Raw genomic sequence first — 16040 nt, forward strand, 5'->3', positions numbered from 1 at the left:
GAACTGCTGCTGAATGGAGATCCTTATCTCCTCTCCTCGGCTCCAAATGTTCAATTTCGACCAGCCCGGGGTACAATTTACCCCTTGCCCCCCCCCCCCGCTCCTGGATTTGAAGAAAACCAGGACTATCCGAGGTGAACCAGGACTATCCGAGGTGAACCAGGACTATCTGAGGTGAACCAGGACTATCCGAGGTGAACCAGGCCTATCCGAGGTGAACCAGGACTATCCGAGATGAACCAGGACTATCCGAGGTGAACCAGGCCTATCCGAGGTGAACCAGGCCTATCCGAGGTGAACCAGGACTATCCGAGGTGAACCAGGACTATACGAGGCTGTCATTTTAAGGCGGCCGCCTTTAGTCCCTGCACCTTCCAACACGAGGGAGAGGAGGAAGCGCGTGATCAGACCAGCAGAGAGAGGTGCGTGTGTTTTCTCCTCACATTTTCCGTAGCGGGCTACCTCCTGTAGCCACGGCATCATATGGCAACGTGACATCACGTGGCACTACAATACTGCTGGAGGAGGGCTGCTCATCAAGGTAAGTCCCGTCCCCCCTTTTTTTTTCAGGGGTCCCCGCAAAGCCTAAGGCTGGCCCTGGGGCAAACCAGGACATTTAAAAGCTTTACACACAACTATTTTGTGTGTCTATACTGTATATGTATAAGACATATAATATGGAAAACAAGAATTTGGGTGGATTTTGTTAAAATGCGTGGCCTAAAACATGGCTTGTTTTTTTTTAATCTTTCAGTTCTTTGATGTAAATCAGAAGACATAAGACAAATGAAAGGTAAGGGATGATTTTAATGTAAAGTTGATAGTGATTTTATATGTCTTTTTAACAGAAGAATGACATGTATTATTACACTCACTGAAACGCTGAACCAATCAAAAGAGCTGAAAAAAGTACCAATTATTTTATTAATTCTAGGTTTTTTTTATTATCATAAAGCGATCCCAGGTGACACCACTGGGGAGCATGTAATCCTCTCCAGTAAAATGCTGACTGAAATAAGCATCTAACCTTACCCTGTATAACTGTGCACATTCACATTATTAAGCACATTCAGTAAATTACAGACAGATTTGATAAGATAAAACACTTTGTTGGCCGAAAAAACTTCACCAAAGAAAAGGAATGCAGTTACAATGTGTATATATAAAGTGACACACTGTGAGTGCTCATTTGCATGCCATTTCCCAGAATCCCTTGCAGCAGTAGAAGCACTGTATGTTAGGAGATACTGGTGAAAAGCAGGGTTGCAGACATGTCTCAGACATGCAGATGTGCTCACAAGTGGTATTTTTGTTTGCTGTACATATAAAGTAAAAGACACCGTACATTATTTTGGCATCATGCCATTCTAGTACTAATAACTAAGCTGTTATAGATTTTTATATTCTAGATGACTGCACGTTAATCTAAACGAAGAAAAACAAAGCAGAAGGTAGTACGAAACAAAATGTGTAATTAAAGAATGCAAAACAGTAATGTTTCCCATAAACAAGTTGTTCTTCTGTTTGAAAGCACCAGCTCCGGAAGCAACTTAAAAAAATGAATATAATATGAAATATACATTTCTATCTTCATCTTTTCATAGTAACATTACATACTAAAGGGGCCTTCACCATTCCGGGTGTTAGATTCTCAATACTTTATCTGTGGGTCTATTTATTTAATTTTGAAATGGGTAACCCCAATTAAAAAGTGATTGGGAGTTTTAAAGATGGGCACATGATTATGCAGATTGTTCAAACATCTCCAAATGGCAGATTAGAAGATGTGGCCTTAAATTTTATTGCCTTAACTTTGCAGTGCTTAGAAGACACAGGACGATATGTATCAAGATGGCGCAATTTAGTTCCAAAAACTGAACTTGACCATTTTGGTAGATGTCATTATGATATTGCACCTCCCCATACTCCTCCACTGGTGGAATGTTGATGTGATTGGCCAGCTTCGCCGACCAATCAGCACTACCAGACTAATTAGTCCTCCACTGTTGCAAGGGGACCAAGATTGAACCAAAGCTCTATGATACATTGGCACAAAGTAGTCAGAGTCAAAATTACACCACCGCAGCAGAGTTTGGAGTAATGCTCTAGTTTACAACCCTTGATACATATCCATTACTGAGTTCCAGCACTCTACTCTATAGAAGCATGACAAAGTCGCAATGCTTTATCTACTCGGTCACTTGAGATAATGGGCAAAGTTCTGAGCAGTGTGGACTTTGTGCACATGACTTTAAGCACTATGGAACTTAACCCCTTCTTGGCATTGCTGGCCCCTATAGCAACAAAATGGGTTAGCAAGCCCTAGAAATAAATATTATCATTTCTTCACCTGAAGTTTGATGACATCCTACATCACATCCTCCCTACAATAATAAAAAGGGAAGGATGTCCTCTTGCAGTAAGTAAACCAAGTGGTGTCAGAGCATCTGCAAAAAGGCATCCTGGGGCCTTATGTTTGTGTCGTCCTTTGTATCTAGTGTGAGTGCTGAGGTTCACAATAACAATTACTGAAGCACTTCTCCCTTAAGAGTGAGTGGCCTTGCTGTTAACTCGATTACTTGCGAGAGAGTAGTTGAGTAAGTAGCACTAATGAAGTTTACGGTCGTTCCTCCCAGCCAGACTAAAAGGAGCAGACTTCCTGTGCACTCGGGATACTCTGCTTGTCCACGTATCTGAAAATGGCCAAGTAGTCAAAGCTGTTTTAAGACTATGTACATTCATCTCATATTCCTTATTAATTGTTTTGAGGGTCTGGTGCTTTATTAAACATCTGCTGCAGCAATATGAAGTCATGTGTGTCATGCTTGGGGGAGCACCCTCCGTGCTGGAGGCCCGTGCAGCGCACTGCAAGTGAAATGCATTAGCTTTCAATGAGTTAAGCACCATCTGCACAGGCTGGTGCCCACAACTAAATACAGTGTCAGACTAGCCCATCATCTCTGCAGGTTCAGTGACCAGCTTGGACCCGTCCCATGCTGTCTTGAACTGTTCAGGAACAGGAAATTCTTTCTGTGGAGAGACAAAATCAACAGAGGAGATTAGATAAGCTGGGGGATACAATACATAAACTGGAGAGAATGTGATTAGAGCTGCATGACAAGGCCTTTAGAACTCAGACAGGCCAGGATTAGGAGCCACTGCCCAATAAAACGCATAGGAAGCAGTAAGGATGCCACACAGATACACATCGCGGTGAGTTCACTCATTACAGCACGTTCATTGCCGGTGTTGGTCTTTTTATCCTTGTGGATAGATTAATTATTGCTTTCTCACATTGCTGCCGAACCATGGAAAATCTGCTGTTGGTTTTACCGGTCAGCGCTCGAATGTGCAATAACATAGGATAAGGCCCTCAAACAACGATTGTAGTTGGAGACACTGGCCCATATTTACTAAGCAGTCTTCTGCGCGAAGACACATGACATTATTGACTTGGATGTGCTCTATGGTGTTATCTTCCAGCGTGAGAAAGTGTCTTGCGGCAGACGACTGCTTTGCATTCGATTACAAGTCTCAGGTGCAGATTACTTGTTTTACTAGATGTCCCCTGCCTCATCCCCCCTCAAGAGATGTAGGGGTAATATGCTTAAAACAGGACTTTATGGGTTAATAAAGGGATATCTTCAGGACCGTCAGCCACACCAGGCATCAGGAATAGTAAACATATTAGCAAACATATGAATTCATTTGGAGTAGGAAGGGGATATTTGGCTCAGGACTGCAAGGAGAAATGTGCAATCTGTTTGGTAACATGTAGCCCCACAAGTTGCAGAGTAACAATGTCTATAGTAAAATGACGCTCTGTATGTTTCATTACAGCCATCCTCTGTGCACTGTAAACGTCATGGTTCTTTTCTATTCAATAATAATACGTCTTGCATTTGCAATAAAGTGGAGGCACTTGGGCATGTAACACATTCTCTATCAATGTAATGTTTGTTTCATAGCTTGCCATTCGCTTGCCAATGGCTTTTCAAATTTAGACCAAATAATTGCTAATTATGTTACAGCCAAATATCAGAGGCACAACTGAAATGTGAAAGTGGTTTATGTGATACAGGTATAAGGGATACCGCGTAGGAGCTGCAGTAAAAAAAAATCTGTAATACTTTATTTAAAATAAAATATACTGCTCTCAGTTTTTCTTTTATATTTGTGCTAATGCAAACGGGGATATTTGGTAGCTTGAAATGTTGTGAATCCATGATCTCAATTTAAGCATTTCCAAAATGAGCAACCTATTGTTCTGTGCTCGTTTAATCGCTCTCCATCAAAAATACAAAATACTCTTGGGACTGATTATATTAAGAAAGGTATCTCAAACATTGCTAATAACGCCTGACAGGTTTGGTTGTATTTCTACCCCCTTGTTATTTTAACCCTGGTTACTGTACATTTAAATAAAAATAAACCTGGGTAGAATGATGAGGGTTTCTTCTATCATATGCCAATCTTTGTTCTAACCCCTACCACCAGTAATGGAAAACTTTTCCATGCATCCACTACTCTTTCAATGAAGAGTTACTACAGTAATAATTGGGTGTCTGGTGTGAGAGAGAAACTATTTTAGACCATTACCATACAGATGTAGCTAATGTTATTGCACGTTCAAACGCAACGCTGTGCGTCAAAACTGGCGCCTCATTTAATGTGAGATTTGACACGGCCCCATTGAGACAAATATTAACGTGGGCAAAATAACAGGCCTTCACACATCATTTAACAAGTTTTTTCTACAACGTAAACACGTTAATGATGTGCGATAACATTGGCTACATGTGTACGGAGAGCTCTGACATTATGGAAGGTCAGAGATGTGGACTTGCTATAATATTAAATTATAAGTAACTTCAGCTAGTAAAAAAAAGAATAAAATAACAAGGTTATATATTCCTGCCAAGGACAAATCAAAGATTATGACTGAGGAATACTACAACTTCATAACAACCACGGCTTCTGTAAACCAGATTTATCCAGAGATGTCACACAACATTTTCTTCTTACATAATCTCCGTCTTGCGGGACGAGGATGTTCATTTCAGATGACGTGGCACTCACAATCTCGCAGTCCGTGGAATTTTCACTCAGGTACACATGGCAGCCGTCTGTCTTGTTGATTGAAATGGTTGGAACTTTCCCTATAACCTAGGGAGCAGAATACGTAGGGAACCAATGAAATAGGGTTCTTAAAACAACCTTGCCGCAACAAAACAAAACATATCGGCTCCAACTAGAATTTGGCATGTGCTCAGCTAGAGACCAATGACATCTACAATGAGTGACCTGCAGAAATGTTGAAAAGGGTATCAAAGAGTTCTGCAATCTGCAGCTCATCCTCATCCTCATCCTTCCTCCCAAACCTGGCCCTACTACCTCCTTCCACATTACTGTTGGAACTATGATCATTCACCCAGTAGCCCAAGCACGCTGCCTAGGGGTCACACTAGACTCCTCTCTCCCATTCGCCCCTCACATTCAAAACATATCTAAAACCTGTCGCTTTTTCTCCGCAATATAACAAAGATACGCCCTTTCCTCTGTTGCTCGAATGCTAAAACTCTGACTCAGGCCCTCATTCTCTTTCGTCTTGATTACTGTAACCTCCTGCTGTCCGGCCTTCCTGCCTCTCACCTGTCTCCCCTACAATCTATCCTAAACGCTGCTGCCAGAATCACGCTACTCTTTCCTAGATCTGTCTCAGCATCTCCCCTCATGAAATCCCTCTCCTGGCTTCCGATCAAATCCCGCATCTCACACTCCATTCTTCTACTCACTTTTAAAGCTTTACACTCTTCTGCCCCTCCTTACATCTCAGCCCTAATTTCTCGTTATGCACATCCAGACTCTTGCGTTCTTCTCAAGGATGTCTTCTTTCTACCCCCTTTGTATCTAAAGCCCTCTCCCGCCTTAAACCTTTTTCACTGACTGCCCCACACCTCTGGAATGCCCTTCCCCTCAGTACCCGACTAGCACCCTCTCTATCCACCTTTAAGACCCACCTTAAGACACACTTGCTTAAACAAGCATATGAATAGCATTGGATATTCTGAACATGATACATAAAGCTTGGCCCCCTGCAGACGCACTTACCAGAACTCCCTCCTACTGTCTCTGTACGTTCTCCCTACCTACCAATTAGACTGTAAGCTCCTCGGGGCAGGGACTCCTCTTCCTTAATGTTATGTTTGTCTAAAGCATTTATTCCCATGATCTGTTATTTATATTATCTGTTATTTATTTGATTACCACGTGTATTACTACTGTGAAGCGCTATGTACATTAATGGCTCTATATAAATAAAGACATACAATACAATACAAATGTAAGCATTAGCAGGCAGCCAAATTGAACTCATACTTCTTTACCCGTCTCTGTCTTCACTTCTCACCATCTTTCTTTTTCCCCTTTCCCCCATATTGCTATTTCCCTGCCCTCACCATTTCCCATTTCTTTCCACTCTTTCATTGTCGTCGCCCCGTACCACTCAATCATTTCCGTTCCCCAAATTATCTTTCCTCCCCTCACCATCATTCTTTCCTTTCCAACCTCCCTCTATGTTTCTTTCCCCTTTCCATCTTTTTGTCCGTTCCCACGCTCATTCTTTCCTAATCCTGCCCTCTCCCACAGCCTTTTTATTTCTTCTTCACACTTCACAGTTAGGCTGAGTCCCCGCTTGCGCTGAGCTTGCTGAGCGGGCGGCGCTTGGCGCGGTTACTAGCATATATATATATATATATATATATATATATATATATATATATATATATACAAGTTCCGGCTCATCCGATGGGCGCGGGCACACACGCTCGGCGCTTTTGTAAATAACATTTTTAAACTTTCCCGCTTGCTCAGCCCGCAATTGCGCCCTCCCCTTCTCCCCCCCCGCGCGTGTGTGCAAGTTGCAGGACACCCGGCGCTCATGCTCCAAGCATGAGCACGCTCAGCGCCAGCAGGGACTCCGCCTTACTTTTTACGTATCTCCCCTTTTATCCTGATCCCCGCAATTCATCTATAAGGAACCTTTGTTTTTTGAATCTTGAGAGGACACATACATGAAGCCCTCAAGCTTCCCAAAGGCTTTCATCAGATTCATAATAATACTGAAATAAAGCTGTTTTGTGCTGTATTTTATTGAGCAGACCTGACAGGGTGAATGAACGTCACCAGCCATATACCTGGCAAACCTATGTTTAGGCTTGCAGTGCAGCAATGACGAGGTTAAGTTTCAGTTGAGAAGGGCTGCTTAATTAGTCTGACCCCAGCTGCATAATCAAGGTGTTTTAAAACCCCCAGGCTGTACACACATGCAAGCTGGCTGGTCAGGAGACAGGACTGAAATACTGAAGAGATTACTGCTATAAGGTCTGTTTTTCAAAGTACATGTGTGATAACTGTCTGTGTCCTGCATGCTGAAGAGAAGCTATTTTGTTTTTGTCTGCTGAAGAGAAGCTATTTTGTTTTTGTATGCTGAAGAGAAGCTATTTTGTTTTTGTGTGCTGTATGTTTTTAAGGCTCAATAAATAAGCCTTATCCAGAGAACCCGCGTGTGTGGTTGCATGTACCCTGCAACAAGACCCTGTAAAGTTTCAGTAATTATGACAGACTGTTATTACTGATTTAACGAATAACTAAGCCATATGGCATAACGCATAAGACCCCTTAAGGTGGCAGGAGGGGCCTTTATGGCATAACACGGCACACCCCTTTGTAAACATGACTCAAAGTTTAGCATTTATCAATGTTAGTTACAAATCAACTGTTGTCCGTGTTTTTGGCAGCCACTTGAGCCCATGCTTACCTGTATCTGAACGTCCTTTGAATTAATCACTTCTACAATGCCCACAACATCATCAAATACCAGCCCCAGCTTTGTGCAGTTGTCTGAAAAGTGAGCAAGGACATGTGAGGAGCCTTCCATGTCAATAATTATTCATCATACAATAATTTAGCCGGTAAAGTAGGATTCTTACTACACAGCATTTTCAACTATTACTATGATCTTATTTAGCTATACCTGTAAAGATAAGGAGTCCCATATTGAATATCTCAGTACCCCCACTTTTATAGTAACCATGGTGACAGGTATGGCTTCCTTTCAGTGGAAGTCATCGCTTATCATGTATTCTCCCGTGAAATAACAAATGGTGAATGAAGTGGCAATTCACCTAACAACCTAAAGCTCATATACAGGCAAATGTATATAAACACTCTGTGTTAAAGGTATATAATCAGTTCTCTATGAGTGATTTAGATTCTGCCCATATGCATTAAAAAACAAAATAGATTTGTTCTGGGTATTACAATTATATTAACCCTTTTAGTGCCTGGTGTGTTGCGGAATCTGAGTGCAAAGGCCTTACCGCAAGTCACAATCATGTGATCGCTTGGGTAGCACAATGACGCGAAAAGAAGAGCAGGGGCCCACGTTCGAATCTCACCCAGAAAATGTGCAAAAGTGCCATGGCCGCCACTGGAATTCCAGGGGGCACCAGCATGCGGGCCCACTGACGTGCAGTCAGGGCACTTGAGAAGTTCAAACCTAATCTTTTCACAAGTGTCACATTAAAATGTGTTTCAAACTCTGGACAAAGCTACTGAAAATGTTACTTCAATGTATCTAGTTCATTGTGTCCTACTGCACAATGGCGAGACAACTGAAATGGGAAAAGGTTACATACAGTGGTTATTATTTACAGGTAGCTTACTTATGGTAAATAAATCCTGAAGGACCGTGCAAGCTCTAGAATAGGCCTGCACAACTTGTAAAGTGAGATGGGCCGAACTGCTCCAAGGAAAACAGATTTGGGCCGCACGTGCTCAGGGTGCCGGCGTCGCGACGTGCACACTTTTGGGACTCTTACCTGACTTCCAAGGGTATTTCCGAAAGTGCCCGCTGCGGTGTAGCGCGTCGATGTTGCGACATTTTGCCAAGACAAGTGAATTTCTCTTCCAGGCTGCAGTCGCGAGACGTCAGCGTCACCTGAGCTGGTTCAGCCAATGAGGGCCAACCAGCTCCGTGACGCGTTCGTCACGTCCCCCCGCCACGCAACTGATCGCCTCACTAATCTCCTGTAGCCAAGTGCACACATTAATGGGGCTGCAGGAGTGCGCGTGGTATCGCGCACGGTAGCGTGCACCGGCGCCGGCACCCTGAGCGTGGCTTTAATGAGAGGTATTACACCTCTTTTCAGCAACAAGCTTACTGTATTCCGGGGTCAGTCCCCCTCATCATCATCATATCTCCCCCAGCCCCACCCCCTCATCATCATCATTATCATCATATCTCCCTCTGTCCCCATCATCATCACATCTCCCTCAGTCTCCCTCATCATCATCATAATATCATCTCCCCCCAGATCATCATCACCATCATATCATCTCCCCCACCCCAGAACATCATCATATCCTATCCACAGTATATCAATCCACAGTATATATCCACCTTGCTCACATGCATGAGGATTCCCTTTTCTATCTATCAAGATAACAGACCCTATCTAGGGATTGCTGTTTAGTGGAGTTTAAATACTAATTTTACATCCACTACTTACTATAGATCCTGAGCACATACGGCACTCAGTCATTAGATCCAATAGACCTTCAGTTTGTCATTTTAACACCCATTATTTTAGCTTGCTGTATTAATAAAGATTATGGGCCTCATGCAGAGAGCAGCGAATTTTAGAATTGGAGAGGGGGAAATTTTTTAGCTTTTTTGGAGAGTTTTTTTCTCCATATGCAGAAAGGGCAGAAAACTGCATTTACAAGCCTTTCTGCATATGGAGAGTTTCAACCAGCGCTATGAGCGCTGTTGAAACTAGTGGGGAAAAAATCGCGTTTTTTTTTTTCCCCTCCACCGGCCGCGGAGCGCCAGCTGCTTGGTGGAGAGGAAAAATGTTGAAAATCGCGCCATTTTTTTGCCGCGAACAGCCACTAGATGGCGATCGCGGCTCTCTGCATACGGCAGAAAAAAAACCTGGAGAGATTAGAAACTCTCCAGCCGCGCGGCGAATTTCAAGGGAAAAAAAAATAAATGGCGCTTTTTTCAAATCTCGCCATTTTCGGCTGTTTTTAGCGCGATTTTCGCCGGAAAATGGCGAGATTGATATTAGCGCTGTTCTCTGCATGAGGCCCTATATTTTAATGACAACACCAAACATCAGAGCGTAAGCCTGAGTGCTTCACTTGGGGTACTTCTCTTCTACATTTATTAGGATCAAAGTAGTTAGAAATTTTACACACAGTCAAACTGTAGGCTCAGGATGAAAAATAAAACCATACAAACAATCTACCACCCAACCTCTTACCCCCAAAGTTTCCTATGTTCATCATAAACACAGAAAAAAAAGCATCAAAGTCAACTACGATAGGCAACCATGTCCCCACGGTCAGATCAACCCACCAATTATGATTGAGTTTATTTTCCCTTTGATTTGTAGCGTTGTTTTCTTGCACTTGAAAATGTAAGCCACTTGCTTCAGCTCAGTTTCGGAAATAACCAGGCCGTCTACTCCCTCCTGATACTCCTAAAATTAGAACGATAACATGGTCATCATGGCAATAGTCAATTGGAGAAGTGTTGGTCGGCATTGTGCTTGCAGCTCTCAAGAGATATGCTGAGAAGAGAGGTGGCATAGTAAATATCAATTATCAGTCTTATTATAATCAAAGTCCTTCATTTCTTGTAAAATGTAAGGGCACTAATTAAAAAAACACCACTGTGTGTACTTTGGCCAAAATTGGCATTGAGCAGACTTCAGTTATCTAAAGTCAGCCTCAGTCACACACGCAATGTGATACCTTAAAGACCTTTGCTCACAAGGAAACCTGTAAAATGTGTTGCTGGCCATAGGACTGCAATAGCCTATGCAGCGTTTTTGGGGTTTTGGATGGAAACAATACTTCCCTCTTCCACCTCCGTAAAATGAGCTTGTTGACTGTATATCAACACTGATGCTCTCTATACAATTTCAGCACAAAGCAGCCTATCTCCAGAGATACATTATACATTAAAGAAGACCTAACAAAAATGAAAATCCCATGTTGACATTTTGTTGGTTGCCAGCCCCAGCCTGGCCTCCTGTCCCTGTATTATCTACCAGAAGTCTTTCCAACATTAGTATCTTACTGATGGGGAAAGTTGGCAGTGGGTGGCAGTGGGGTTTGGTAAGAACAGAAGTTAGCTTTCCTCTCACCAGTTGTATTGTTATATAAGTTCTGTAAATGATTTGGGGGTGGGGGCTTTCATTGGCGTTCACACCTTTTGCTATATATAAGTACTGATGAGCCCTTATCATGGTTTTTTTGGGGGGGGACGGGGGGGGGGGAACCTCTTTAGAATGTTAGTATTTATTCATACTTATTATCACTTCGTGGCTTGTTCTATATTCGCCAAAGCAGCTTATTGGGTCGTTTTCTGCCAAAATTCCCCACTGAAGTCAATGAGGAATTTTTGGATAAAAATGGCCCGCTCCGGCGCTTTGGCGGATATTGAATACTAGCTGATATACCCGGCGTTGCCCGGGATTTGATGTTCCTGCGTGGGTTGTTGGGGGAGAGACAGACAGGGTGGGTGGGGGGGGGGGGGGAGAGACAGGGTGGGTGGGGGGGGGGTAGAGACAGGGTGGGTGGGGGGGGGGGGAGAGACAGGGTGGGTGGGGGGGAGAGACAGACAGGGTGGGTGGTGGGGGGAGAGACAGGGTGGGTGGCTGGGTGGGGGAGAGGGAGGGTGGGTGGGGGAGATTGAGAGACATTGGGTGAGAGACAGGGTTGAAAAACCTGCTGCTTTAGCAACCCCAAATTACCAATAAGAATAACAATGAATGAGTGAAAATGCAGTAAAGACAAATACATTTGATTCTGCTAATTTCCAAATGGTTCAGCTAATGAGCTATTAATGACATGTTGTGGCGATATTGACATTTTAACTGTTAACTGGCTTGATTGCTATTTCCTCATCCCATCAGCGCTGAAAGAGCTAACACAGTGGTTATTGCTACGTGGTGTGTAGAATTCATGCTGCTAGCTTTTCTGCAGCGCTTCTCATTTCCATATATAACGAGATATTCCTCACTGAACGTGGTTATTCTGTTAGTGGGCGTGTTGTAGGATTGCCCAGAGACCATCAGTGGACAGCCTTGCACAGTGGCGTGAAGTCATACAGTGATCGGAATCTTGGCACTAGAGCAATCTTCCTGTACTTCCTGCACGGTCTGATAAACGACATCAGGAACGTTGTTCTTCTGCAGTCATACAATGCTGATCAATCCAGTCATACAGTATACTCCAAAATGTGCTGCTGGCAACTAGGCCATCTTCAATGCTCAGATCTTTAAGGTGAGGACTAGGCCAATTCTACTGCCCACTGCTTTAAGTATACGTGTACCCTTCTTGAGTGGTCTATAGCTTTTGATTGTGACTGTCTCAAGATGAAGTTTAAAAATGTTTTTACACATGTATAACAGAACATGCTGGCTTACCACTCTCCATTTCTTTCCTTCCAGCTCTAGCAGAGGAGAATAGGACTGATGAGGAGAAGACTGCGGAGTAGTGGGGCTTGGAGTATGGCCTATTGAAGTGGAATGGACTTGCCTCCCTTGCCCACGCAGTTTAGGGTTCTTGTGAGTCTTCTGGTCGTCACAAACATGTTTAAGTCCTAAAGCAAAGTTACATGTCAGGCATGAAAGTGCAACGTGTAAAATTCCCTACAGAACTGCAACACTAAAATATCCTTCTGGTGCAAATTTCAAGAGTATGTTGCACCAGGATGAAAAGACAATGTGCTTGGAATACTACCAAAGTAAAAGATTTACAAACACTGAGTGTGTGGGGTCACTTAGAGCTCATCACGTGATGAAATTGTTTGAAAAATACTTGAAGCCAACATGGCCCCTGCGGGGGAGGAGAGCCCAGCTGAGCAGCGATTCCCCTCTACTGGCAGCCCTGACTATATGATGTTGAGAATTAAACCGGTTTGGGAACTCTAAGGTATTTTGTTCTTATTACTTTTAGAAAAAAATGAGACCTATTTTATATCTCACTTTTATTAATCTGGACCTTTAAAAAAAAAAAACTTGATCCAAAGTGCTTTTTTTTGGTAATTTAACAGAATCATACTATCCTGCAATGAAGCACACCTCTCCTTAAGGCCTCGGCTATGTTAACTGTTTGCTTGCTGAAGCGTGCCGACGTGCGCTCCCGCTCAGCACTGAGCCCCTACAGCAGCAATTAGAGCGGCTTTAGTAGGGGCTCGCCTACGCTTCTGCAAGCGGAAGGATGCAAACCAGGGGGTCCACAAAGCTGGACCATGTTATTTTCAGCTCCGGAGAGCACCTCGTTCCAGAGATACTTACCGGTAGAGGTACCAGCATCACTTCTTGGTTTGGTGTCGAGTTTTAAATGGCTGTCCAATAGAAAGACACAATGGATGACATTGTGGCATCTTATTGGCACATGTACGCAGACGATTTAAAGCGTTATTTTGTAAGTAAGTATCTCAGGATCGGGGGGTTACCTGAACTGAAAATAGCACAGTTCAGTTTCAAGGACCCACAGGTTTCCATCTTGTAAAGGGGTTAAAAAAAAACAATGGGTAGACGGATTTGCTGTTTTAAGGAAAATACCCACATTGAAATGGATCTCAACAGAGCATCAAACATCATCAACCCTAATGCATATATATTTGATTCTTGTTTTGGTACCTTTCGTAATGGCTTCTCCTTGGTTGAGCTGGTCAAACAGGGCAGATCGATCTTGAGAAGCATCATCTTTAGAAGTCTGAGACTCAAACATAAGAGGAAGTCCTGGTGGTGGAGGTGGAGGAGGTGGAAGCGGACACTGTGCCCCGACCAGGCTTGGCAATGGAAATAGTGCTGTTGCAACAGGACCCTGTTTAAGAAGCAAAAAAGGAAACACAGCAATGTGATATATTGTTCAGTGTTATGCTATGGAAACATGTGGTTATACTGTGGTGGCAAAACGACAAATTATGTTTTGAGACATTTTGCTATCAACATAAAAAAGTTGATTATTGTGCATCCTACCTGGCTTCTTGAAATACAGTATTTGCGTAAGTATTAGTAATATTTGTGTAGCCAAGTCCCCCTACCCTGCCTCGGGTGCGGGGGAGCTGTTCAGTGGTTGCCGGAGCTCCGCGCGATCGGGAGGTGGGGGCGGCCATTTTGCAAGTCACGCATGTTCAGTGCGGCGCACATGTACAGTGCAGGAGGCGGTGGCCATCTTAGGATAGCTCTGCACATGCAGCCACGAGACTACATGTCCCAGAAACCTCCGGGGGGAGGGAAACGCCACATGGGGCTGTACCAGCCAATAGGGCTCTGAAGACAGGAGGAAGATAACTCTGCCCCTAGGCTCAAGACAGGCTCTGAGACACTAGCGAAGTAGTATTGTAGGGAAGGCCCCAGATAGGGACTCTTTCCCTTACTAGTACTGTTGCACAGGGGACCGAATGGCCATGTAGTGCCATGCGGCCTGGGACCAGATTACAGGCTCTATAGACATTTTGTGAGACCCTCCAGCTGGAGCTCACATGGCAAGGAGGACCTTGACCCCTTAGGAGAGAGGGGATTTGTGTTGGAGGCCCCGCTGCATGGGACCCGCTCCAACTCAGTACGCCAAGCAGCACCGGGGTACTGGAGTACCCAGGCAGGTACCCAACGTGCACTACATCCACAGGGGCTAGCGCTACCTCACACTTGGGTGGGAATTGCTGGGATAGGGCACCAGGGGTATTGGTGCCATAGCACCCTCAGTACTTTGGGGGAACCACCACGTGTTGGGTCATTGGGTGCATACTGTGGGTACAGTTATTGCCGTTATTGTATGTGTTAGTATGTGTATACAATAAACCTTAGTTATATACATTGTGTGGTGTACTATTCTTTAATGTGTATTGGTTCCTGTGAGGGGTTATCCCACCAACGCTGGGATCCCTCATAGGTAGAGGTGCTGCATGCAAGGAGAAAGAGGTCACGCCAGGTACTCAGAGGTGGAGGCTTAGGCCTCCTGTGAGCAGACAGGTACAGCAGCATGCACAGTTACCTGCGTAGTTCTCTTAGGCATAGGGAAAGGGGACTACACTTGCATGCTAATTCTGTTGAGCCCCTAATAGTTGAAGCCCAAGCTAATAAGCTAAAAGAAAATTAGGCCTTATAATCAGATATATTCGGATCTATATTTAAGACAATCCATTAAATGTATTAGCGTTCTTTGTTACATTATTTTGCACATTATTCTCTACAACAATACAGAAAAATAGAATTGTAGCACAACAAAATACAGACACAGATACTGAGTTTGAGTGATGTAACTTCTCATCTGAATCTCTAGAGGTATACAAGCAATAGTTATACCTTGCACTGAAAGATTGCCAGTATTCGTTTTTGAAACTTTCCATGACGTTCTTTCAGAGAGAACGGGACTAAGCAAATGTCCTTGTGTATAAACTATATTAAGAAATACCTCAGACACGCCAAAGTATCATTTGACATGTTCCTGTGAGATTCCCTCTGCTACCACTCCCACACTTACAATCCTTGTACATCTGCACCATTACTTTTCCCCACGTAAACCTATCAATTCTCTCTACATACTTCTCCTTACATGCTCACACTCATCGTTGCTCTTTCCCAGCTATCCCCTTTCAGTTTAAAAGGATAATTGTAGCTACTCCAGCACATTCCATGTGGAGTAAAAATGAAAGAAGAAAAAACACTAATTTAGATATCTAATGCAAAAAGTCTGATTTTATGTGAAGCAAACCGTAATAGACAGCATAAAAGGATATGCAGAGAAAAATGTTTGTCTGTGTGTGTGTGTGTGTGTGTGTGTGTCACATTATGCACGTCCAAACTATAAGACCTAGAAAATCCAGAACTTCCAACTCTTCCAACCTGATACAGTATCTCCAGCTTAAACTCGGCTTCTTCCCATTTTTCATGAGCTCTCTGGAATATTTGCGCTCTTCTATCAAATTACTTGATGTGCATGACCTCCTCTTC

At 43.5% G+C, this 16040-nt stretch overlaps 1 protein-coding gene across 1 annotated transcript in view; it reads right to left on the bottom strand.

Annotated features, from left to right (window-relative positions):
• Positions 1 to 787: 787 nt before the first annotated feature.
• The window catches only part of CAP2 (cyclase associated actin cytoskeleton regulatory protein 2), a 144011-nt gene continuing 128758 nt past the window's right edge, over positions 788 to 16040 (bottom strand). Inside the window, exons 8-13 of the mRNA XM_075585642.1 lie at positions 13722 to 13908; positions 12501 to 12676; positions 10424 to 10547; positions 7820 to 7902; positions 5026 to 5166; positions 788 to 3030 (exon numbers count right to left, since the gene is read on the bottom strand). Coding sequence (XP_075441757.1) covers positions 2947 to 3030; positions 5026 to 5166; positions 7820 to 7902; positions 10424 to 10547; positions 12501 to 12676; positions 13722 to 13908 — 795 coding nt within the window. The 3' untranslated portion in view covers positions 788 to 2946. The remainder of the gene's footprint in view (positions 3031 to 5025; positions 5167 to 7819; positions 7903 to 10423; positions 10548 to 12500; positions 12677 to 13721; positions 13909 to 16040) is intronic.

The sequence above is a fragment of the Ascaphus truei genome, chromosome 2 (assembly GCF_040206685.1).
Source record: "Ascaphus truei isolate aAscTru1 chromosome 2, aAscTru1.hap1, whole genome shotgun sequence".
Taxonomy (NCBI): Eukaryota; Metazoa; Chordata; class Amphibia; order Anura; family Ascaphidae; genus Ascaphus; species Ascaphus truei.